At 41.7% G+C, this 25,025-nt stretch overlaps 1 protein-coding gene across 2 annotated transcripts; it reads right to left on the minus strand.

Annotated features, from left to right (window-relative positions):
• Positions 1–425: 425 nt before the first annotated feature.
• On the minus strand, positions 426–24,792 carry reps2 (RALBP1 associated Eps domain containing 2). Of its 2 annotated transcripts, XM_061737922.1 has the most exons (19): positions 24,404–24,792; positions 18,833–18,956; positions 17,555–17,730; positions 14,949–15,045; positions 14,093–14,196; positions 13,816–13,948; positions 13,653–13,716; positions 11,288–11,453; positions 11,144–11,197; positions 10,813–10,891; positions 10,348–10,422; positions 9,936–9,984; positions 9,691–9,824; positions 9,351–9,412; positions 9,142–9,231; positions 5,281–5,361; positions 5,041–5,174; positions 3,238–3,343; positions 426–1,644 (listed from the first exon to the last, which is right to left on the minus strand). In XM_061737922.1, the coding sequence occupies exons 1-19, from the start codon at positions 24,584–24,586 to the stop codon at positions 1,576–1,578; spliced, it is 1,980 nt and encodes a 659-aa protein (XP_061593906.1). In that variant the 5' UTR covers positions 24,587–24,792; the 3' UTR covers positions 426–1,575. The 2 variants fall into 2 exon arrangements, with proteins under 2 accessions (XP_061593906.1, XP_061593907.1); XM_061737923.1 differs by lacking the exon at positions 11,144–11,197.
• Between the last annotated feature and the right edge of the window lie 233 nt (positions 24,793–25,025).

The following is a 25,025-nucleotide window of genomic DNA, read 5'->3' on the forward strand; positions in this document are numbered from 1 at the left end:
CCTGAATGTAGTGCTTTCTTGGTTGTGAGCAGAGGAGTGAATTTAAGAAATGCGCCAATCAGTGTCCAAGGTTTCTGAAATGAGAGCCAAGTATGTATTTTTGGTCTGGGACTTCGGCCATCTCGGCCATGGACCGTCAGCTTGACCCCTGGGGTTGTATTTGTCTTGAGAAAGAGCAGCTGTTTCGTGATTGCTGCAGGATTGTGACTCTGTTTGAGCTCTGTTTGGTGGTCTGATATAATAATCCTGCAGTTTCTGGAAATAAATCCAAATTTTAGTTGTTGTTGTGCATTTGTTTCAGAAAACACATCATATAAGCATTTTATGGAAAAGTTTTACAGGGTGAGCAGTAGGTCAAAGTTTCACCAAAGTGAAAACGGAAATATATCCTTCCGTGGTTTGAACAAAAAGGATCATTGGAGGAATAAAAATAGACAACTTTATTGACCAGTTTCATGTGCATCTGAAGCCCAGAGCTCAGTTGTGCAGGATTTCAGGTTAACTTACAGTCCAGCACTCACATTTGACCAAACATGCAGTTTCATTCATGCCATCATGTCTTTCATCCATCTCATCCCTTCAATCCAACAAGTCATGTGTAATTAATGGTCTGAAGCAAGCTTAGTGGCACAACATCTCACAATCTATCTTAACAAGCTGTGGGATGTTGTGCCATTTCTTTTTTGAAACCACTCATGTTTTGTAAAGTAAATATCATGACAGTATGGATGGTCTTCAGAAAATATGATAAAGAATGGAGGGATTAAAAAAAAAGCTGTTTCCAGAGAGTCAAGGTTGAAATTAAAGATGGAGCAACTTTTCAAGTAAAATGTACATGTTTCATACAAATCCTGCGTCAAAAGTGTCAACATTCGTCGGTGGCCCGGCGACCACAAGAGTCGCCGCTTTTGTTCTACAGACACATTCTGTGCACTTAAATGTGCAGCTAGACCAAATTCATCCCATATCTAACGTGGTCTTCGTCAGTGTTGATCCCAACAGTACAAATGTGTATTTTAATAAGTGCAAACAGCAGAATAGTGAAAAGGGAATCTGTAGCACCATCTCTTGCTCTCTGCAACGCGTGTAGATGCAAATGAAATGCACAGTGTGTTAAAAATAGAGAGGCTTATAGTTCTCATGATTACCAGAGAACACAAACACTTATGGGACTCACGGCCTTGTGTGCAAACTATCACATGTGCTGTAAACAAATTAAGATTGATATGCAGAAACTACCAGGAAATCAAGAGAAAAAATAAGTTAGCATGTCACAATAGAAAACATGATCATTTACATGAGCATAATAAACAATGATTTAGAAAAATACATGGTTTAATTATGCAAAACATCCTTAAAAGTAACAAACGAATGAAGGGCAGGAAATGTTACATCCCTGTTTGTTGAGTCAATACAATTCTGCTTCCAGTATCAGCCCTTTATACACTATTCAAGAGGGGGGAAAAAAATACTTCCTATATCCTGGCTCAAACGTTTTGACTTCAATAGAGAAACTGCTGGCGTTCCAGTGACGGGGCTTGGCAACGTGACCCGGACCAACCACCGGGGGCTTGGTCAAGTGGAGGTCACAGGCCGCAGGAGCTCCAGCTGGCACTCCAAGGTGACTCTCTCCTGGTGAACCACCTGCAGGAGACCAAAACAAAACATGAGTCCTGATTACTGCCGTCTGGGCAGGAGACGCACCTCAGGCGCTAATAACAGTGTTTGTTTTGTTTGCTGCGGTGACGACGGTCAAGAACACAACCCTGCCAGCGCTCCCGAAACGCTGCAATGTTCGTCATACCACAAAAAAAACAAACCAAAAACCATATACGGTACGTTTGTCCTAAAAGTAGCACGAGAGGAGAGGCCATGAGGTCAATTCAGTGAGAGTGAAATGTGGAACAGACTATGTGAATTATGATGTGGACTCCAGGCCCTGACCTCCCGCTCCCAGCTCAGCGGGGGGCGATCAGGAGAGACCTGGTTACACACGGTTAACACAAGCATGTGTAGCAGCCTCCAGCTGATCGCCTAACTGCTGGAGTATCAGTGCCATGCAACCAGGTTAATCCTCTTAAAAAGGACGTGTAATGTTTAGGATACCCTAAAATATGCGAGATGTGTTCTGAGGTTTTACAACAACAAAAAAAAACACATCTCCTCACCTGAGAAACTATCACGTGGCACATGTGCAGCATTTACAGGACCAGGCACATTCGTTTTAAATGAACGGATGAAGAGACGCCAAGCCCACTTCTTTCTTTTTGGTCAGGAGACACTGATGCTGGGTGAAACGGCAGAATAGTCAGTCGTCCCTGATCTGATTTCAGTGAAAGGTTAAGAACTCCCTTTCTGTGGAGACTGTTTCTGCAGCCGCTCACACACTCAGCTGTATCTGCACGCCCTGGTCCCCCAGGCTGCTTTTTAAGGAAGACAGTTGTGAGTGCCAGTGGCTGTTTGGTATTTCGGTTCGCCCCGCGTCTATATAAAGACACATGTGCATTTCTCTGCAGAATTCCTCGGATGCTTCGAGGACGTAGAATGAATATATATCATCCCAGATGACCTTTTGCAAACTGAAGAAGAAAATTTAAAAGAAAAGGAAAAAAAAAACAAAAAACAAGCCTCTAAATTGCATTCTACTTGAGAATAACACGAAAACAGCCAGCTCTTTTTCTGGTGTTTATTCTTTGGGCTCTGTTGTATTACAGCTATAAAAGCCTTCCATGTGAGCGTGAAGGTTTCACTCTTGGATGGCTTACAAGGAGAATGGCAGGCATGCAGCATGTGTTTGTAATGCGAGTGTGTGTGCCACAGGCGCATCCCCAACGCAAACAGCCAAGTCTTTGCCATTAGTTCAGCTATGAGTGATGAGCAGGGGGGCAGACACTTGAGCTTGGGCCTTTTCACCGACTTGGGCTCGCGGGAGTTTTTGCTCTCAGATGCAAATGAGAAGAGTTCAACTTGTCCAACACAACTGGGAGATCTTGAGAAAAATATTATGACAAACAATACCACACTCCCGTGGCCGCAGCTGGAATGAAGCGTAAAGTCTCATCCTTGTTTGAACTGTTTAATGTGAAGGCTGCGCTCTCTAAGACCTGCAGGGATGGTTTCTCGTTCCAGTTTCCCAGGGGAGGTGGAGGGCAGGGGAATATCATAAAGTTCACACGGACAGACACACTCTGTATTGGCACAAAAAAACGGTACTGGTAACCACAAACTAGGACTGACCTTAAGTTGCTGTTGGAGCTCGCTGTTGAGGCGTGTCAGTACTGCGTTGGTTTCCTTGTTCTTCCGGATCGCCATCTGGATCTCCCTCTTCTGTTTGGACAGCAACCTGACAGAAAAACCAAGTTTAAATTCATCCGCTTTTCTTCTTTTTAAAATTTGATCGAAAATAAAGGCTTAATTTGGAGAACAAACAAAAACGCTCTAACGCTAAACGATGGCGTGCGGTTCAAAAGGATCAGACTATTGCAGCCACACATCAGTCAACAGGTCATTGCTTGGAGTCGCCACCGTTATTGATGGTCACCTTTTACTCCCGTGTCAGTTTCAATGAGCTGTACGGGCAGTAAGGAGACAGAGACACACATGCTAGAGTCATTATGGTGAATTAGTGTGTGCCATAATGTCGGCTGAATTCCCCTTTCTGAGTGGGTTTCATGGGATTCCTTTAACTTTAGAGAACGTACAAGGGCCGGGCCAAATATTTCAACACTTTCTCCAGGACCATAGTAAATGATGCCCACATCTGCATTTTAGTACCTTATCCTTTAATATTCATACTGTATATGCATGCACATTACCACAGATAATCCAAACTGCCTATGAAATAACAGGCACTTCAGAATGATTTATAGAGTGCCATTAACAGGATTTTTTTTCTTTTTTTTTACATCAATGCTCAGTTGATTCTTAAGACTGATGCAAATATATAAAGCTAAACAATGAAGTAAAAAATAAAAAAGGTAACAAAGACTTTCTGACGTGTCCGGCCGCTAGAGACCATGTTGGCCCCGTAATTCACTACAAGAGGCCATTTTCACATTTCATGGACTTTTTTGATACAATGTTTATATCAAACATCATTTACACACGTTTTCATATAAGTTGCATTTCTACGGTAAAGTTCAGTCACTCTTGCCAAGTTTAGCTGCCTCCTAGTAGATGGAATACAAACTGCTGAAGGTTAAAGGAGACAAATGGTTTTTCCTTTCTTCTTGTCATACATCTGGGTGTCTAAGGGATTACAAACCTAAAAAAACCACAACATAAAACAAGCCCGTCACTCTGTTGGGGACACTAAAGCATAAAAGTATGTCATTTAGATTTTTGGGGTATTCATGGGGTACTGGGATGTTACAGCTCATAATGAAGTAACATCATCCAGTCTGCCAAACTATCTTCATCTAGTTTCACATCTTTCTCCATTTGATGGACCTTGGAAGTGGGTAGTGCAAAGATGTAAGAGACATGGAGTCAAGTGTGTCCCTCTCTTCCATAAAACATACAGGACTGTCTCAAAAAATTTGAATATTGTGATAAAGTTCTTTATTTTCTGTAATGCAATTAAAAAAACAAAAATGTCATACATTCTGGATTCATTACAAATCAACTGAAATATTGCAAGCCTTTTATTATTTTAATATAGCTGATTATGGTTTACAGTTTAAGATTAAGATTCCCAGAATATTCTATTTTTTGAGATAGGATATTTGAGTCTTCTTAAGCTGTAAGCCATGATCAGCAATATTAAATAATACAAAGCTTGCAATATTTCAGTTGATTTGTAATGAATCCAGAATGTATGACATTTTTGTTTTTGTAATTGCGTTACAGAAAATCCCAATATTCTAATTTTCTGAGACAGTCCTGTATGTTTATGAACAGAGATGTGAAAATATAGATGTCATGCATCCACATGGTGTTTTTAACCAAAGCTTGTCACAAACCTTTTGTGAATATGTCTAGAAAGGGTGAAATACGCCTCTTTTCAACAAAAACATACAGGGTTTAACATGTGTAACTAACTTTTGGCCAGGTTTGGCAGAGGGGAGGAATGGCATGGCAGGTGGAGGTAAGGTCTCCAGGTTCTGACTCTCTGGGTGGTATTTCCTGCGAATAGGCTTCTGTGGCGCCTGACTGTGAGGAGTGCCAGAGATGTCCTGAAACATAACCAGACAACAACGTTGAGCTTGTTTTGCAACAAAGAGGATTTGCTTTACAGATACGGCAGAACTCTTGCACATCTTGTCTGTGAGCGGCTCGGACCTGTTTTGTATTCAAGTCTTCGGTACTTGGTCCAAATCTTGAGCGTGGACCCTGTGCTCCGGGTTTCATGCTGATCTCTTCCTGTAACACAAGCAAAGGGGCAACTGTGAAATAAAATGGCACGAGAAAACCTGTACAAGGAGGCAGGATGAAAATGTGATGACATGCGTCTGGCCTGACCGACAATACATCAGAGATCCCCACGCAATTCTCTCAAACGCTGCTGTTTCCCTCCCATGATGGATTACAACATCTCCCATCTGCGCTTTAACCATTCTCCTTATTTAAAGACAAAGTTTAATGAACCGTGAACCTTTCTTATTTCTCAACTTTCACAGCTAGACTCTGATTATTTGCTGTGGAATCTAATTTTTTTATTTTTTATTGATTTTTTGTGATAAAAGCAGCATCTCTGTGGACTGTCTTTTCCTCACATGCCAGTTCTCCTGGCTGCTGTCTCCATCATGATGGCAACTGCATGGCCCGGGTTTTCCTGATGACTGGAGCAGGCCCACGATTGTTAACTCCAGCCAGGAAACCTAAAAATGCATTTAGCTGAGAACGCAATGCACTCGCACAGAAATGGTCCTTATTATTCGCTGCAGCATTGGATGTGAAACGCAACCGCAGCATGGAAACATTTAAGAGCACTGTAGTAGTCGCTGCAGCGGCAGAAAACCACAGGAGCCCCGGGGCAGTTTGTGTGGTCACATCAGCTGTGGGACGTGCATGTGGAAGCTGGAGCAAAGCTCTGAAGAAGTGTCTGCATGCTCACTGCTTTGAAAACTGGCTTCTTACAAGTGGCCCCATTTAAATAGACCCTACAGTTCAAGCCAAGATAAGGGAACGTCTTTGACCCTGTCAGACCGCCGGTCTCTGTAGCTTGTATTTCCTTGTGTGACGGATGGAGGAGACTGTGGGCCTTGGTAAGCACATAGCCAAACCTGACCTGCACATCGCTAGCTCTGCAGAGCTTTAGCTTCGGGCTCTGTGCCTCAACTGCAGCCAAACGTCTTTCCACTGACCCCCCCAGAGCTCACTTTACAGACTTTCTGTGCAGAAATGTGAAGAAAAATCAGCTGAAACAAAGAGAAGGCTAAATGAAGTGAGCTGCAAGTGGAGTCAGAGGGGTTCAGCATTAGTGATGGAAAGGAAAGAGAAGTGGCATGGAGATAAGTGAAGTAAAACAAACAAAGACAAGAATTAAGTCAAATGAAAAAGAGACAAATGGTGTTAAAATGAATCAAATTAAGATCAAGCAGACACACCGAAAAGTGATATAAAGAAAGTATGGAAAGGGAGTGAAAGGAACTACAATATGTGAAGGAAGGTGAAAAACAACTAAGAAGTTAAAATAAATGGAGTGACAGGCATTAAAAAAACATGATGAATTTGAATGTACAGATGTGAAGCTGCTTTTCCATTCATCACAACTGTAACCTCAGCTGCTTCCTAGCAATCCTCGCAGGTTCTACATATTTTATAATAAGCAGCCATTTCTAACACCAGCTATAGTTCACGCTTGTGAAGCTCTCTCTCTCTCCGAGGAACTTGGACGGTCTGGATTACAGTTTCCTTTACTCCATGAAACATATACACAAAGTGCATAGTTATGCCCGGAAAATCAGATGGGGATGGTTTTAATTAACTTAAACGTCAAAGATATAATGGTATAGAAATGTTTTCTATGGGAACCAGAGGAGGCCGGGGTTAAATCAACGGGTGGAAGGATGGGGGGTGGGGGGCATATGTCTGCAAGACCACAGACTGGAGGGGCAAAATATTGCAAACTGATGAAAAACAGAGTTCACTGGAGACACAGTGAGAAATAGAAAAAAAAGGGAAAGAAATATGCTGAGAACTTTAGCAACGTCCATGTTTCTCAGCGAGGGAACATCATTTTTGTAGTTATTATTATCATTAACACAAGAATAGACAAAATTAGGACCTTTTTTGGCTCAAACTCATATAAATCCTGTACTTTGTATGAGCATCCCATTGTGCTTTCCGTGTGCCATGTCTCATGGCGTTTCCTTTGGTTGGAGGTACGGGCCTGTCGTCTTTAATGTTTTTAATTCATTTTCTTTTTAAAGGCAGCTGTGCCCTTTAACCAAAGAACTGCGTCTAATTTGTCCAATAAAAGCCGGCGAGTTGGACGCCATTGATAGAAAGTCCAAAAGCTTCGCTCCCACCGGGACGTTATGTGAACGCCAACCCTTTGAAAACGGGAAAAAGTCCACTTAAATGAGTCCAATTATTACAATACACTTTGCTTCTGATGCCTGGAAGACATACGGCTGATTTAAAGCAACATTTTTACTGAAAAAGTCATAAATGTGGTGCAGTAATTAACACGTGAGCCATTCATCACAGGAGAGATTGTAAAGGTGAACCTGAGCCCTGCGTTCGGCCCCAGGGACCGACGTGGCCCCTAAAACAACCCAAACCAAACCTCCCTGACCGAAACCAAACAACTCAGAGGTTAACAGACGCGTTCTGCTAATATCTCACACTGTCACAGTCTCAGTGTGTCCAAAGAGTAATGTGTTTTATTTTAAACCTAGTATACTAAGCCTTGTACAAACGTGCTGTTAGTAACGCTGATTGTTGGATTCTAGACTGAATACCCAAAGGCAGCTGCTCACACAGCATATACATTTAATAATACGTTTTGCAGGAACAAGAACATACAAAACACATGAAACAACAAACTTAATCCTCCACTTAAAAGTCCCCTGATGAGCTGGTCAGATGTGGTGAGGCTAACAAAGCTGCTGCAGCACAGAGCCAGTACCCTCTCTTATGTTTTCACTGTATCTGCTTGTGAAAGATCCTTGAAATGAAATTGGTATTACTCGGTCAGACATTGAAAAGAAGCAGAAACCAAGAAAACTCCAGAGGATGCTTAACTTAAGTCAAGAAGGGGAAGCATAAAATAGCAATTTGCACTTTTTGGTAACATTTTTTATCATTTTTCTGCAAAGGAATATTCTCTTCTCACTCAAAACGGCTTGTATTTGTGCTGTTTTGGTCCTTAACAAAAGTTTACCCTCTCTACCATCTAATAACAGACCAAGGGATGTTTTAACTCTGCCTGTCTCTAAGGATGTGAACACGGCTAAACAGAAACACAAAACAAGTACAGTACATGCCCCGTATGTCGGTCTGCACAATTTCACTTTTGAAGTGCAGTAAATTAGCCAGGATATTTCCTAATACGGTGCTCGTTCCTGTTTCCTAGATCCGGCTACCCGCTGGCAGAAGAGGAAATATCAGACGTTCTCATGTGCAGGAGAATAAAAAATGGCATGAGAACAAAAAGGAAGGAGGAACGCTGAACCGCTGGATATACTCCGGGAACACATGGAGATGAGGTTCGGGTTAAAAAACAGAGAAATAAGAAGAATATCATATTCAACTGGTCTGTTTGCTAGAAGAAGGTGCTACAGTTGAGGGGACCTGGTAAACAACTTGGAGGTAGACTATTTAAAAAAAAAAAAAAAGAAAAAAAAACCCTCAACTTGCAATATTGCCACTTTTTCTTCAGTCTTTAAAATGTTTAGAGTACTTGTAAACAGGCTTTAACATCCAACTTGAGCTTGTCTTCATTTGCCTCCAGTCTACAGATGCAGACTATGACTGTATATCCCCTGGATTTGTTTAAAAGTTTGTATATTTGCAAACATCATTTCTGCTGCAGATAAAGTTGACATCCTGGAATTATGTTAACGATTTACCTGCACATTTATCATCACTTCCTTCTATGGAACCAGTCTCTGTTGCTTCTTGCTGCCTACAAACACTCTAAATTGAGACTGATCCACAACATCTTCTGCCAGACATCGGAGGTTTTATGCTCACCTCTTCTCTGAAGTGGCTGAAATCAGCGAAGTTTGGCTGCTGCACTTTACTCTGGGGAGCTTTCTCTGAGACGCTGGGGAAATGAGGAGCCTGGCAGGAGACAAGGAAGCCACTAATTATACAAAGGTTTCTGTCTCTTTCACACTAGTGATGTTCAGAGAACCCACAGACGCTCAGTTCTGTTGATATAAAAGCAGCGACGGACTCACCTGTGAGGCCGATGGTCGAGGAGGGAGGGCTGGCGGAGGCAGCGGCCAGCCACTTTTCAACCCTGACATAAAGAAATACAAATGACATGATGCCTTTAGTTGCTATCTAAAGTCAGATTGCACTTTATAAATAAAACTATAGCTCCTGCATTTAAAAACAAAAACAAAAAAATCACAACCTGATTTGCATTCCTGGTAACTCCCACTATTCAAACAATAAAAAAGCTCATAAACGAGACGTGACGGTGCAGCTGGAGGCCACGCCGCAGCCCCGAGCAACTCATGATGTCACTTTGTGAGTGGGAAGAGTTTTGGCTCCGGCTGTGGATGGGGGTCGTACCTGGCGCTCCCTGCTGGAGGAGTTTGTTGAGGTCCAGAGACGAGGCCCGGGAGTGGGTTTTCTGTGGTCGCGGCGGGGGCGTGGGGGGCTCCTCTGTTTTCTTGGCATCTTCGATAGAAGTGCTGGAGTACGACCTGGAGGTGAAATGGTGTGGGTGGCACCAGCGAGGTTATTAATGAGCTGCACGGGGTGATAAAACACTGTTGAATCCAGTCCTGTGTGATAATCAATCAAGCCGTGGTCACCTTGGTCTAGTTTTTGTCCTCATCTGCGGGTCCAGCTCCTGAGGTGGCTCTGCGAGGAAGAACACATATCAAACATCGGTGTTTCAGCCTCTTAGTCTTGTTTGAGTGGTTGCAAATGAGAAGCAACTACTTCCCTCCAGCCACAAGCTGTAATTTCATTTGGGAAACACAGCTTCACCAATCCTACACGTGACGGTCGCTGACGTTACTGTCGCTGCTTTTATTACTGACAACCCACGCGCTCGCAAAAAAGCTCGCAAAAAAAAAAAAAAAAAAATCACAGCTCAATGAAGCTCACCTTTCAACCAAGAGGAAATATCCCAAACCGAGTCAAAGCACTGAGAGAAGCACCTCAAAACGCCATTGATGTCAACAAAGCAACAAAGAGAGCTGATTTATTTTCACATCTCACCTGGCCGGTGGGGAAATGCCCACGGCTGTTGAGCCCGTTTCTCTTGAGATGTGGGCAAACCTTTCACGCCTGCATCTGTAGACACAGTAACCAAGAAACCAGAGTGTACACAACGTCTGCTCAAATTATCGAGGAAATGACGTGTTTATTTTGTTTCAGCAGTGCATAAACTGATGCAGCAGACGTATTTGATTGTTTCCGTCTTTTTTCATGGTCCAGTTTGATCACAGAAGTGGAATTTTCTATGTGTCTGTTTAATGTTTGTGTGTCCACAAACTTGTGAGCAATATAAGAAACTAATGTGCTGCTGTTTTCTATTGATGTTCTTAAAATAAAAACGGAGAACATCCCAGTTACACTCATTTTGTGCTTGCAACCATTTTCTATCTGATTTTAAAATGTGAAGCATTTTCCGATACATTTCTAAACTGAATTTAAAAAGGGTATTTTTAACCTTATATTTACCTTGTTTACTGGAATCATCTTCTAAATCTGGTTTTACTGTGGGCAAGTTTGGCGGATGACTCTCCATGATGCTGCGATCCTGGGAAAAAACACAAAAAAAACAGGCATAGTGCAACATAAAACACCATCGCTGCAGGAATAATATGATGTTCTAGTTTATTTAATGAAGTACAAGTTTCTAATTAAAACGAAGTGATGGTGAGACCCAGCAGGATTCTCTCATCTACAGTTCGTTATCGCCCCCTAGAGGCGCTAAGGTGCAAGTTCATATAATGTTAAAAAAGCAAGCAGGATGAGAGCATGGTTTTCCTTATAAAGTTTATGCTCTTACCATCTGACAGGGCCTGGGCTCTGTGTCCTCAAAGACTATCAAAGGCTCTGCACTCTGCCAAAACCCCAGAGCAAGGTTTCAAGAGCTTAATCATGAAGTACAGCTTTCACACACACACAACGCTGTTGCAGGTGCGTCCCTTACTTCAGGAGTGCCGGGGATGTCCTCCTCGTGCAGGAAGCCGGGCTGCAGGCTGGGAGGGAGCGTCTCTGGGAGAGGGTAGCCGTTCTTACGCGCCACAATCAAGTGGAAGGCTATGCAGAACTCAGAGAAAGTGAGCGCCCCGTCTCGATCAACGTCACTCAGCTCCCTGAAAAACAGAGAAAAGAAATCTGCAGCTTTTGATCTGAAGAGAAAATCTCAAACAAGAATCCTGATTGTTTTATCATGGAATTTTGTTAATATTTTGCTTTTAAAAAGAAATATTAAATTTAATACAGAATTTTAGGGATTTACTTGATAGAACATCTAGAACTAAAAACCTGATTCCAGTGCAGTCGGCTGATGAGTGTTCACTTTTTTGTTCCCCATAATTTCCAGCTGACACGATGTGCTCAGACCTGAGCCAGCGACTTTTTCCTTTTTAGAATTATTTCAGTGGAAGTATATGAATAAAATTTCAATTTTCATAGTGTGTTACCTCCAAAAAAAAATAAAAATAAAGCTCTGCTTTTGCACATTAGACAAGCATCATACGCTTTTTGTTTTAAAGTAAATTATAAAAAGAAAAAACTTCATAGAATTGCAGGGACTACAAACTAATTTAAAATATTTCTATTGAGCTATACTAACCAACAAAGTGGCTTTTATGCTAAAACAAAACCTGTTGTATTCCTGTATCAGGGTTTATACAGCAATCCTTATGTTAAATTTAATACCAATTTAATACCTTTTTCACTACCTTCAGATTGTGACGTGTTAATCACGGATCTTTTAACATTAATACAGATTTTGACCTATAGAACACTATACAGAACAGATTTATAGACTCATTGATGTTGACCAGATGTTTCACATTTATTTCACTTTGTGAATGACAATAAAATAGACTGCTTAAAATGTAAAAGGTAAAAAATAATACCAATTTAAAAAAAAATAATACCTCTGACAGTGAATTTAACACTTTTAATGGCCTTAAATTTGGCCATTTTCATTTATCACTTTTTAATACTTTTTAAAACCCTGCGGAAACCCTGTGTATTCAACATTCAGGCATGAGTGCTATCGCTTCAGCACATTCTCAATACATCAAATTGTGTGTTTTCAGATTAACAGATGAGATTTAAATCAGATTTCTTCTAATCAATCACAGCCTTTATCTCAGTGGAAACAGTGACTCATGTAAACAGCACTTGCCACCTGATTTGAGCCGTGCACGCACAAGGATATTATTTAGACGGAAGGCAGTGAGGTTATTTATTCAGACTGAGGTCGCTTTTGTTCCTCAGCGCTCTCTCATTTCTTTTGTATTAAAATCATCTGTGAACTTTGTCCGCTGCTAGTTTATGATCAGAGAAACAAAGTATGGTCTACGTGCTTAGATGGTATACAGAACACTGACATCATGAATAATTTACACTCACATATGAAGCACTCACATACCTGGTCACGAGCGCTGCCAACTGTTTCCAATCAAATGTAGCTCAAAGCTGCTTTGAGTCCTTTAGTTTGGATATTTATAACATGTTCTGCCTTCTGTCTAGTGGCGATCGTTTTATTATCACTTGCTTCTCTTTTTCTATACATGTTGGTATATAGTGTGTTTTACATGTACTATAACTCACACGTTTGTGAGGTGGAACCAGTCTAATATCTAGAAAACCAGTTCAGTAAGAAACTATTGAAAACCTTTCTCAGCACGTGATCTGCTCTGATAAAATCCACATCTTAAAACTGCAGATTCATCTGAGAAAAACAGCGCCGACGTGAGTAAAGAACAACGCGTATCTGTGCTGTATTGGCACACGGATTGATAACCATCTCTTTAATTAGCTTCCTCTAGCGATGTGTTTGTTTTGTTGGGAACAAGCTGTCCATACAAACAGGTTAGTAATTCAAGATAAGCTACATTTTCTCTCTGTGTCCTTAAAAACAATTTATGGTTGAAGATGGATCTTATTTTAACTGAAAAAAAGCTAATTTTTACTCAATTTTATGTCTCTGTGCTACCTACTTTAGTACAAACACAAACGCTTTCACTCTTGTTGTTCAGCCGTATAAAAAATAAGCACATTTCCCAACATGACAGCCTTTTATATTTATATATATATATATATATAATATATAAATATATATATACACACACACACACACACACACACACACATATACATATTAAGATGTATTTTCAAGTTCAGACTGTCTTTATTCAGAGACCTTCATCAACCAGTTAAAAATAGCTTGTGGTGACTGATGCATAAGGATAAGACGTGCTTTTTCTGTCTCTGTTAAAAACCCTAGCGACTCCAGAGCAGTACCAGGACAGGCGTAACAGCGAGTTAGTGCTTACCAGATGTGGGACAGCTCTGGTATTGGAAGCTTGGATTTAGTGAAAAAGTTCTTTGCCACGCCACCTGCAAACAAAACGACACAAAACAAAACACATCGAACAGGGCTACAACAGCTTAATTTGATGATTTTCAGTTATAAACAGACGGTGGGTAATTTGATACCCAGGATCAGAGCTTCCAGGTCAGGCTGCAGGGTTTTGAATTGATTTGTGTAATAGTCCAGCTGTTCCTCTGTGATCCTCCAGGGGTCGCTGTCAGAACTGTCCTCCACATCCTGCTGATCACTTTCCTGGGCCTAAACGGACGGAGAGAGACGCAAAAGAAGACAAGGCTAAACATAGTCCAAATAAACAACACACAAATGATACTGCCCCTAAAATATGCAGTATATGCATTAAAGCAAAAAAAAACAAAAAAAACAACAACAACCTGCCTGTACCTGAGCCAACGCCGAATGCTCTATGGGTTTGTTACCATAGTGACTGGGTGAAGAGTGCTGCTCCGGCTGAACGATTGACCTCAAGGAATGTTTGCTTTCATAAGCTGAAGGACAAGAGAGAGAGAAAACGGCTTTGAAGAGGACAAACCTGAGTCTGACATGCTGTGGTTTCCTGCTGTTTACTACATCAGACCCAAGCAAATGAAAGGTCAAAGGTCAATCAGTGCATGCTGGCAAAAGCAGGCTGCAAAAATGCAGTGATTATGTCATTTAAAGGGGACCTATTATGAAAAACATGTTTTTTCTGGCTTTAACAAATATAAAGTGGTCTCTCCTCAGCCTGCCAACTCAGAGAAGGAGGAAAGCAACCAAATTCTGCAGTGTCTGTACAGCCGCCCGGATGATCCATCCAGTGTGATGTGACTTCTACGAGCCGTTCAGATTCTGCTCCCGTCGTTACGTAATGACGGGAGTGATTTACATAGATTGGCCTCCGATGCGTGAAACCACGCCCACAACTAACTCCACCGGTCGGAGCTTCCGCCATTTTTTCGTAGCGGTGTATCGCGTCATTCAGGCAGCCAATCAGCACAGAGCCTCATTATCATAGCCCCGCCCACTCAGAATCCTGCATAGATAATGAGGTTAGAGAATGGGAAGATAAAGACATGGCTCAGAGGCTGAATTTATTTAGCAAAAACAATCAAAAGCTTGTTTTTAAGACATTCAAGGCCTGTTTAAAATAGGTATTAGTTGCCATAATAGGTCCCCTTTAAGTTTACTTCCAATTGCAACAAGAAGTATACAAACAAACAACTGACACACTTGTGAACAAGAACGTGTGAAGATGCCTTACTGATCTGCGTGTCGACCCCGTTTCTGTGCTTGGCGACAGGATAACCGCGGTAGGTCAGCGGAGAGCGAGGCGGTGAGCTACATGGAGATGGAGCCTCCTACCAAAACAGGTGAAGTAAGAATATTGGTTATTCTCTCACATGCAACTACACGTTACCTCTATACGTGGCCAGGAGTTACTCTGAAAGCACAAGTGTGTCAAAGTGTGCTTTCCTGCAACGAGACCTGGCCGGAGCGAACTTTCTCCTTCCTGGCATCTTGTGCGATTATGCATCGTGACTAGGGATGGGTGATATTTTACCGTTCACGATAAAGAAATTCCCCACGGTAAGAATTTGTCATCTCGCGGTAAAAACGATAACTTCCCGTTGATGACGTTTTTGTGTGAAGCTGATTTATGGAAGGAAGGAAGGAAGGAAGGAAGGAAGGAAGGAAGGAAGGAAGGAAGGAAGGAAGGAAGGAAGGAAATGAACCTGAAAGAAAGAAAGAAAGAATGAAATGAGCCTGAAAGAAAGAAAGAAAGAATGAAATGAGCCTGAAAGAAAGAAAGAAAGAATGAAATGAGCCTGAAAGAAAGAGAAAGAAAGAATGAAATGAGCCTGAAAGAAAGAGAAAGAAAGAAAGAAAGAAATGAGCCTGAAAAAAAGAAGGAAATGAGTCAGAAAGAAAGAACGAAAGAAATAAGGCAAAAAGAAAGAAACAAAGAAAGAAAGAAATTAGGCAAAAAGAAAGAAAGAAAGTAATGAGGCAAAAAGAAAGAAAGAAAGAAATGAGGCAGAAAGAAAGAAAGAAAGAAATGAGGCAGAAAGAAAGAAATGAGGCAGAAAGAAAGAAAGAAAGAAAGAAAGAAAGAAAGAAAGAAAGAAAGAAAGAAAGAAAGAAAGAAAGAAAGAAAGAAAGAAAGAAAGAAAGAGATAGATTTATAGTTGAAAAGATGGAGTTGAATTGGTATTTTTTTTATCGTCATTTTTATCGTTATCGGGATAAATGCCAGAAATTATCGTGATACATTTTTTAGTGCATACCGCCCATCCCTAATCGTGACTCCTTAAGGCCACCAGAGAGTACGCTCTGAGATGTCGATACCATAACTGTAGACATTGATAACAAACGCTGACCCTACGACTAACAAGTCAGAAAAAGCTTGGTTCCTACATTCCTACATTACATTTGAGCTACTGCAGCCACACTTGGCTTCAAGTTCAGGTTTGACTTGTTAAACTGAATAAGGCCTTTATTTCCCTCATCTCTCATCAGAAAGTCATTTCAACGGTAATCATTATATCTCACTTTGCCCCTCAAGGCCGTGCTAAGCAGCTGCACAAAAACAGATCTGAGCACTGAGCAGCACTCCACCCCTGCAGCTCAAACACAGAAATTCACAGTCATGTGAAAAAGAAAGCACAGCCTCTTTTCTCAGGTTTTACATGTCAGACAAAGATAATCTGGCCATGCAGGTCCTAGAGTAAGAGAACTACCACCTCAGGTGAACAACAGCACATAGGAAATTACACTGTGTCATATTTTATTGAATAAAAACTGAGTCAAAATCCAGAAAGTTGCAGCCAGGTACTACTAATCGAATTCACTTCATAAATTCTCCATCAAGAAAGAGCAAGCACATTAACATGAAGAACATGGACTGAAGCAACTGTTGCCTATCAAACTGCTGCTGTAAGGGCATGTTCTACAATTGTACATGGAGAAATATTATTCACACTGTAAGTGCACACCCAGGAAACTTCATCCCAAAGACCTGAAAGTGCTCAGATAGCAAAATAGAAAGGAAAATAACTTGCCTCCCCTTGTTAAAACTTTACTGATCCTTGAACTGAGATATGATCTGAATTGTGATCTCTTTCAGCTTTTTCTCACACTCTTCAAACCACAGTTAGTATCCCAAGAGTTAAAATGCACAGATACAAATCAGAAATCGACTGTACAAGTGTGGTTTGTTTGGAAAGGATGCCAGGAAAAAGCTCTCTAAAAACAACAGGGATGGTCGTGGGTGTTGTGTCTGGTGAAAACTAAACACAGCCTATCAGTACAAACACCACATGGTAAAGATCTAGGCTTGCCATGCAGCCACAGAACCGGGCAGTGTATCCAGATGTATTTGAGAGTAATATGCGAGGCTTAACAGCTAAAGTTTGGTGAAAAAGTGGGTCATGCAAAAGAACAATGATCCGGGCACACCGGGAAATCTACTACTAAATGACTGAAACTGAAAAGAATCAAGGGCTTTTCAATGGGCTAGCGTCCAGGACTTGAAGAGGACATGAAGAGAGCTGCAGACACACTGATGCCCACAGATGTGAATGAACAGAAGCAAAAACTGGAAGAGAGGAAAGGGTCAACATTCCTCCAGAACAATGAGAGGGATTGTTAATGTCATACAGAAACAGGTTACTTGTAGTTCATCCAAGCTGCTGGCTCACGGGGGGAACCTTTCCACTTACAACTTCAGTATTTGGATTGTGTAATTGACAGATTAATAATGACACTGTTGTTGTTCCTGACATGTAAACCCTCAGAAATGAGAGGACACTGTCTTTCTCACATAAGTGTCCATCAGACAAAGCATTCAACAGTACGTTCAGGCTTCACCTTTTTGTCTGCAATGTTCTCCAGGTGTCTAAAGGTGCTCCTGTCTGCCGGGGTCCAGGAGACAGAGGCGGCTGCAGAGCCGCACGGACCCCCCTGAGCATCCGCGCTGGCAGGAACGGCTGGGTATCGCATCTCAGACTCATTCTTCAGCCCCACAAATCTGGGCAGAGGTAGATCTGCGGAGATGATATTAAGATTTGATTTCTAATTTACCTTGACATAGGGCTGGGCGATATGGACCAAAAGTCATATCTCGATATTTTCTAGCTGAATGACGATACTCGATATATATCGATATTTTTTCTGTGCCATAATTGGGGTTTCCCCCAAACCCTTATAGCATAGCATCTCTGTTAGCTTCATTTTTTTCTGAGGCAAACCCTTAAAAAAACAGTCAGTTTTAATACAAAGCCTCGTGCCAAATGTCACACAGGTACATTTATTAACAGAGGTCTGCACAATATCAAAATGTATAAAACAAATTAAATAAAAATAAACTGCCTGCATATATAGAATAAAAATGCTTCTTGAATAAAATAAAACAAATATCCCTTTCCTGCATAACAATTAAATTAGAATACACTGTGCAATTAATACAATGTAGACAGTAACAGGCAGACTTTTCCACTGAGGTTGACAGTTGTGCAAATGACAAAACATTTGTGCAAATCTCAAATAAAACATTCAAGTCAATTTGTCACAAAATAAGCTATATCAAAATCATAAAAAAAAAAATATATATATTTTTATTATTTTTTTTTAATAATCGATATAAACGATATTGTCTCGTACCATATCGCGTTTGAAAATATATCGATATATATTAAAATCTCGATATATCGCCCAGCCCTACCTTGACAGATTAGTCTTTTCACTGAAACTAAGCAGAAAACCAATAGAAATAAAAAACTAATTAATTTCAAGTTCATAGAGAAGATTGGTTTGATGAGCAGCTTGCTGCTTGATGGGCTCTGAAACACCTCGGAGACCGAGGGAATGAATCAGGCTGAGCGTCTTTACAGGACTTCAAACCGCTCTGCATTTGATCCTCTGAGCACACTTCCACTAATAATCCATCAAGCTATGCAGTGCTATGGGGAAAACAGATTTTACTCTTTGTTCAGAGTGTGAGTAATTGTGCACTCTTTTAATAAGGGCAAACCCCCTCAGCTGTTTCCACACGACTCCCCCTTCATCCAGATTAGCACAAATCCTGCCACGTTAAGATAATCTGCTGATCCCTTTTTGCTCTCGTAAGTCTCCGAGCAGCTGACTTACTGGTGGTTACGCTCTCCAGGCGGAGGGGCAGACCGGACTGGGCCACTGCGAGCAGTTTCAGGGCCACGTAGAACTGAGGCGTACCAAAGTAACCCAGATGTTTGGCTCCACATACCTCGGTCACCTGACAGAAAAACGAGAGAACAGCATTACGTTTCATGTATGTGTAGTCTATCTGGACACATTCGAACCAAACATGGGCCATAACAATGTTAAAACACACTTGCATAGCGACCTACATGGACTAGAGGATTGCTCAAGTATATGAGTATTTTAGACCCCAATGAAGAAACCGTAATGTGGGGAAACAGTGTGAAAGGGATAAGGAGCTCAGTGGCATCTGCTCATCCTGCTCTCTTTTCATTAGAACCACAGTGGCTGTTTTAAGGGGGGGCCAAGAAGATTAGGCGTATGTAGGACAACCAAACAACCAAAACATAATTGAAATAATATGCCACAATCTACTGTAGAGTTGCACAATACATAGAAAATGTATCACCATCGCAATATCAACATGCACAATATCAATATTACGAATAATATTGCAATAAACGATAGTCTATTACTTCAGGTGCCGTCCATTCACACTCTGAATGTCAACATATTTGGCTCTACATGACAAGTGAGATGCAAATCAATATGAAGAGTTGTTGCAGGGTGCAGGTTTGTATTAATTTCTTACAAAACCATGTTGTTGGACCAGAAATGATACATTTCTTTCTGTATCTGCAAAAGGAAAGGACAATCAGGGGTCAGCTTGAGCAGCAAAGCACATAGACCTAAGTATATGTTGCAATTTGTATCGCTATTGTAATTTTCAAGTATAATGTTGCATATGGCATGTTTTCCCAATATTGTCCTGCACAACTTTAGTCATTCAAAGGTAATTTAGAACTGTGTTTATTTATGAACACACGCTCTCCTTCTGTGGATGAACGTGCACGTAGACTGTAGATACGTGGACGGATCTTTCCAGGAAGCATTTTTGGTATCCATGGCTACGTTACCAGATTCACAGACACACCCACGCTCACAATCAAGCTATTTCTTCAAGAGTAGAAATCAAACTCTTTTTTATGGTGCAACACCAATGCAGCTTAAATTCACTATAGGCAAGATATTTTTGATTAATTTTGCTGAAGAAAATCTTTGTGTAATGTAAGGACGACATTACTAGCAAAATTAATTTCTAACAGTGACATTTCACATGCAACTGTACATTTTCCAAAAAATAATGACAATTACCTAAGCAATGTTAAAGACTAGTTTTAGTTTTTCTATATTATCAACCAAGTGAAGTGGGACATGTACCAGCCTGGGAACGTGGCAATGACCAGCAGTCTGAATGTAGGTCCCAAAGAAAAGTGCTTGCTGTTTCGTCTTGCTGCAGCCCGAGGTGTATAAACAACATACTGTGGCAGTGTGAATTAAACTGACCCACTGCTGAGTGATGCCTCGTGTACTGTTGGAGATGTAGGACGGGTCCGTTTTAACTGATGTGAGTCTTCTCAATATCTTAAGTACTGTACTCTTTTTTCGTGTTTACAACATTGTACGCCTGTTTTGGGAGAAATCTCAAATAGGTTCTAGAGTGGTCGGCTGTACCCAAAATGAATCACACACACACTCGCCTTTGCTATAAGATATGAATACATTTATTAGCAAAAAAGCAAGCATTTACATAGAAGACATCCACAAAACCAGCAGTTTGCTAGGATAACTCTGCGTCACGTTACCCCCCGCAAATGGCAGAACAACATACAATATCACTCGTTTGCTAGGATTACGCTACAAGCTATCCCCCGCAAAACAGCAGCAATCATCACAAGGGGCCTGGCCTAAAACTCTTACCTCGACACAGAACTGGGAGAGCCGGACAGTCCAAGCAAAGAGCAGCCATCATCAACCCGCCGGGCGTCCTGCACTTCGACCCACGGCAGACTCTCACTGGACTTCCGCCTTCCCTGTCTTTTATACCTTTCCCTCAGCACCTTGCGGAGGGGGGGGGGGGGGGAAGACCTATTCGCCCCCCGTCCGCAAGCTCTCAAAACAAGTTTTGGCTCCCACGGGACCAAAATCCCGTGCGAACCAGGCGCTTTCTCACAGAAAAACAGGCATTTGCTATGATAAGCAGCAGGTGCGTGGCCGACTAAAAACTAAAGCTGTGTTTTGGGAACCCAGGGCATCTTCAGGACACAAAACTTATTTTTTCTCACTTCAACGCCTGACATGTGAACCCAGATAAACCTATATCCTGTTTTCCCAGTTAGCTCGTAAAAACCTGACTGAGGTTTGACCGCTGCAGACAGACTGACAAAAAAATAAAAGTGTAACAAAGCACTATTCTTCCTTACAAAGTCTACACAGTGTCTGTGCTGAGACAGACTTGTCTTTTCTGAATAGACAGCGTCTTTTAAATGAAGTTAAAGTTCCTCTCCTACACTGTCCCAGGAGTCTTTCCAGCAGCTCAGTGAGGTAACGTGGCCTTTATTCACCATAACAAGACCATCTGTTTTCTTGTGGCAACAATGGATTAACGCGAGTTCTCCAACACCGATGCATTAGTGCGTCAGGCCTAGTATTGTTCAAACCTACATGAACACACATCTCAGAAAACATTTGCTCTGTCGAGATTACTTTAAATGTCTAATGAGAATGAGAGGTCGTCTGAGTGCATGAGGCACAAAAGTGCCTTTTAGTCGAGGAAAGAACAGCTACAACAACTCTGTTCTCCTGAGAGGCTGAGGACGCGGTGAAGGTCAGGGCTGCAGTGTTAGCGAGTGCACGCCAGGTTGAGAGAGAGGCCGGTGACGAGATTATTCAGGAGCAACGGCGAAGGCCTTGAGGAACCAGACTGGTTCTTCTGGTTAACGCATGTCACGTCACCAAGGGACTCACGAATGCCTCGTTTAGAGTTCGGTTGAGGAAATTAAGTTTGAACATCTTTCACACATAGGTATATACACACATATCCCTCAGTCTCTTTTACTTTGAATTATTATTATTATTATTTTTTTACAAATCTCATTAACTCATATTATTTAACATCAAATATTGAAAAACCAAATTAGTTTTCAAATTGTACTTTAATTTTGCAGCACAACTATTCAAGATGCCCTCAAATACTATCACATAAGAGTCAGATTTTTTAAAATTAAAGTTCAAATCATACCTGAATTCACCGTTTTGAGTTTTGTGCTAATTTCTCTTTTTTTAATTCAGGTTACCATAATGTACATGTACTCCACTACTGTTTACAGTGTGCAGTACATGTATTTTTCATTATATTTATCTGAAAAGTAGACTTCTTAAAAGTTTATCTGGCTATGCTTTTACATTGAGAATTCTATGTTTATGGACTGTGACAGAATAAACTAGTGTCTCAAGCTTTTGTGGCTAACTGTGTTTTGATAGGGCTATTGTTTTTGTTATCGTAACAGTTGCAAAACAAAAGAAAGTCTATTTCAATAAGTATTTGCGTTTCAGAGAGTCAGACCACACATTTCATCACTCGAAAGCCAAATCAGATAAGAGAGAAGCTGCCTAAAAGCTTTTTTTAACCTTTGGGAGGAACACAAGCCCTCAGTTGGAAGCCGTTGCACAAAGTAATATCTGTACACCAGCAGACTTCCAGAACATGTCGCTTTCAATAAAGTCAAGGATCTGAGTCCGACATCCGTGCCTTAGTCAGTTAGACCGGTTTGGTAGCTGTTTCTGTCAACACATCATTGCTGAACAGGTACCTGAACACACCTCGGAGCTCCAACACCGGCCGGTGGGGCCGGTACTAGGTGGAGAAAATTTGCTTGCTCAACAGCAGAACAAGCTGCATTCACAACTCAGACAAGAAGGTCTTTCCTCTGTTAGTCAAAGCAGATTCTGTAGTAAAAGTTAAGGGTCTCTAAGTGTAGTACGACATCGAAGAGGAAACAAACCCTTCTCTGTTAGTGTGTGACATGATGACCCAGAAGATTGCAGTGACTCTGGGAGACAGATCCTGCAGACATCCTGCAGCAGGGCTGAAAACAGCTCAGAGGCCTGTGTGTCAATCACCCCCATGTGGTGGCGGCGGTCCAGGCCGGACAGGAAGGAACGCAGCTCAATGCCAAACTTCCTGACACCCACACAGACACACAATAGTCTGCCACTGCCGGGTGACGGCCCCGCGGGACAGAGTGTGACGTGGAACGAAGGCGGTAACGTGCTGCGCTGTTCATCTGAGCTGGAAAAATGCTTTTCTCTTCCTGTGATGGGTCAGCAAAATTACTTGGTGGGACTGTGTTGAGCTCAGGGAAAAAACTGTCTGTCACTGCCACTGTTTTCTGTCAAACATGTCCGGGATCAGATCTTAAAGCTCTTTTAATAACTTGCAAAGAGAAGCAATTCCTTCCAGTTATCAGAGAAAAAAATCTGAATCTATTTTTTTTATTTTAATTCTTTATTTTTTTTGGAAAGCTGGGTAATTTGAGACATTCTGTTGCCTTTCACCTACTTGATCCTGCATCTATTGATACAAATTCATTGATTTCCTGCTTGCATACAAAAGATCCGATCCCTGAAAAACCAATCATCTTGCATAAGTGTCACAGCGGTGCTTACAATAACAAGGTGACTTTCACCAAATATGAATGCCTGTCTGTGGCGCTTAACACGTGAGTGAATGTCAGACTGGATAAGAGTCCTCAGCTGCTGCCAAGGAAGAACAAAGTACAAAAACAAAATCAAAATATTGACATCTTTGGATAATATTGTCAACTCTGGCTTATCAGCTGACTGATATACAGGAAGTTAATACCCACTCTTTTGTGATAAGATAACCATTTCTGTTGATTAAAAAAAAGAATTTCATGGGATTTCATTGGCTTCATCAATGAAACAATCCATTCTTTTTTATTTTCTTGAAGTCTTGAATAATTAAAACATGCACCATGAGGTCTTTTCAGGGTAAAAAGCTGATTCTGCAGCCCTAACTCTGTTGGCAGCAGATGACAACACTAACAACCATTTCAGGGGAAATAATGATACTGTTAGAGCTGAAAGCTTCTCCTATAGCAATAAGATGTGCAGTAGTAATGTAACGATGAGGCATCCTGCCAAACGCAGAGCCATGTAAAGACACCTTCCCATCTAACGGAGGGGGTAGAGGGGCAGGGAGGGGGGAACAACCGTTCCTATTATAAACACAGCAGAATGAATATTCTGCTCATCATCACAGCATCTCCATTGGGGCCACCGAGGTTGTGGGTGCAGCAGCCGCAGCTCTGGAGCCTGATTTATGGTTCCGCGTTAAATCGACGCAGAGCCTTCGACGTAGCCGCGTACCCTACGGCGTAGGCTTTGCGTTAGTGTAACGCGGAACCATAAATCAGCCTTAAGACCCTCACAACTTCACGTTTTTTTTTTGTTTTTTTTTTCCAGTTAATATTTATTTTATTTTTTTTAATTATTATTATTATTATTATTTTTTTTTTTTATTGAACAGAATTTTTTAAACAAGAAAAACACACTTTACCTTCACAACATGTGATGACATACACGCACATACACGCACACACAACACACAGCACTCACTTTATGCAGGGTTTCGGGAGGCAGCTGAGAAGCCTTGAACAGCTCCGCCACTTTGCCGGACGACAGTTTTCCCGAAGCGTCCACCTGACACAGCCCGTGCAGACCTGAGTAATACATCTGCTCCTGCTCGCTCAGGGAGAGGAAGCTGCCCACAGACGCCGCAGCGCCGGATTCCTGCTCCATTCTCGGCGCTGACGCATGGAGGACCCCGTGGAGAAGCTGCTGCGACCGCAACAGATCAATACATCCTGCTCCGGGAGCCGGCTCCTCTGTCGGCTCGTGGGAGGAAAGGGGTTGTTTTGACGGGGAAGGTATCACCTCCTCCTACCAGAGAGATCCCTGCAGAAGGCAGTCCGCCCGCCCGGCTCTGCCGTGTCCACTCCTACCGCCTATTGTGGCTGGTTGTAGCAGTACCGCGCTGCGCCTGCTGGGGGCAGCAGATCGCAGGGAGAGACTCAATCAGTCCCCGCTTTGTTTTCCTCCACGCAATTAAACAATACACGTTTATATGATTTTGTTTACAGAGCTGTTACAGTGCAGTTGTTAAAAGTCACTCTATAGTTTGTTGCGCTGTATTTTTCCACAACTGCACAGTGTAAAACACGCGATTCAATATGTAAAG

Source organism: Cololabis saira, chromosome 13 (genome assembly GCF_033807715.1).
Source record: "Cololabis saira isolate AMF1-May2022 chromosome 13, fColSai1.1, whole genome shotgun sequence".
In the NCBI taxonomy this organism is placed as follows: Eukaryota; Metazoa; Chordata; class Actinopteri; order Beloniformes; family Belonidae; genus Cololabis; species Cololabis saira.

Excerpts from the sequence above, each read along its gene's own strand:
- reps2 (XM_061737922.1), bottom strand. The coding sequence starts at position 24,586 with ATGGAGCAGGAATCCGGCGCTGCGGCGTCTGTGGGCAGCTTCCTCTCC. Across the intron at positions 9,825-9,935 it reads AGGACAAAAACTAGACCAAG|GTCGTACTCCAGCACTTCTA; the intron begins GTGACCACGGCT and ends TTTCACCTCCAG. Across the intron at positions 9,232-9,350 it reads CTCGACCATCGGCCTCACAG|GCTCCTCATTTCCCCAGCGT; the intron begins GTGAGTCCGTCG and ends GTCTCCTGCCAG.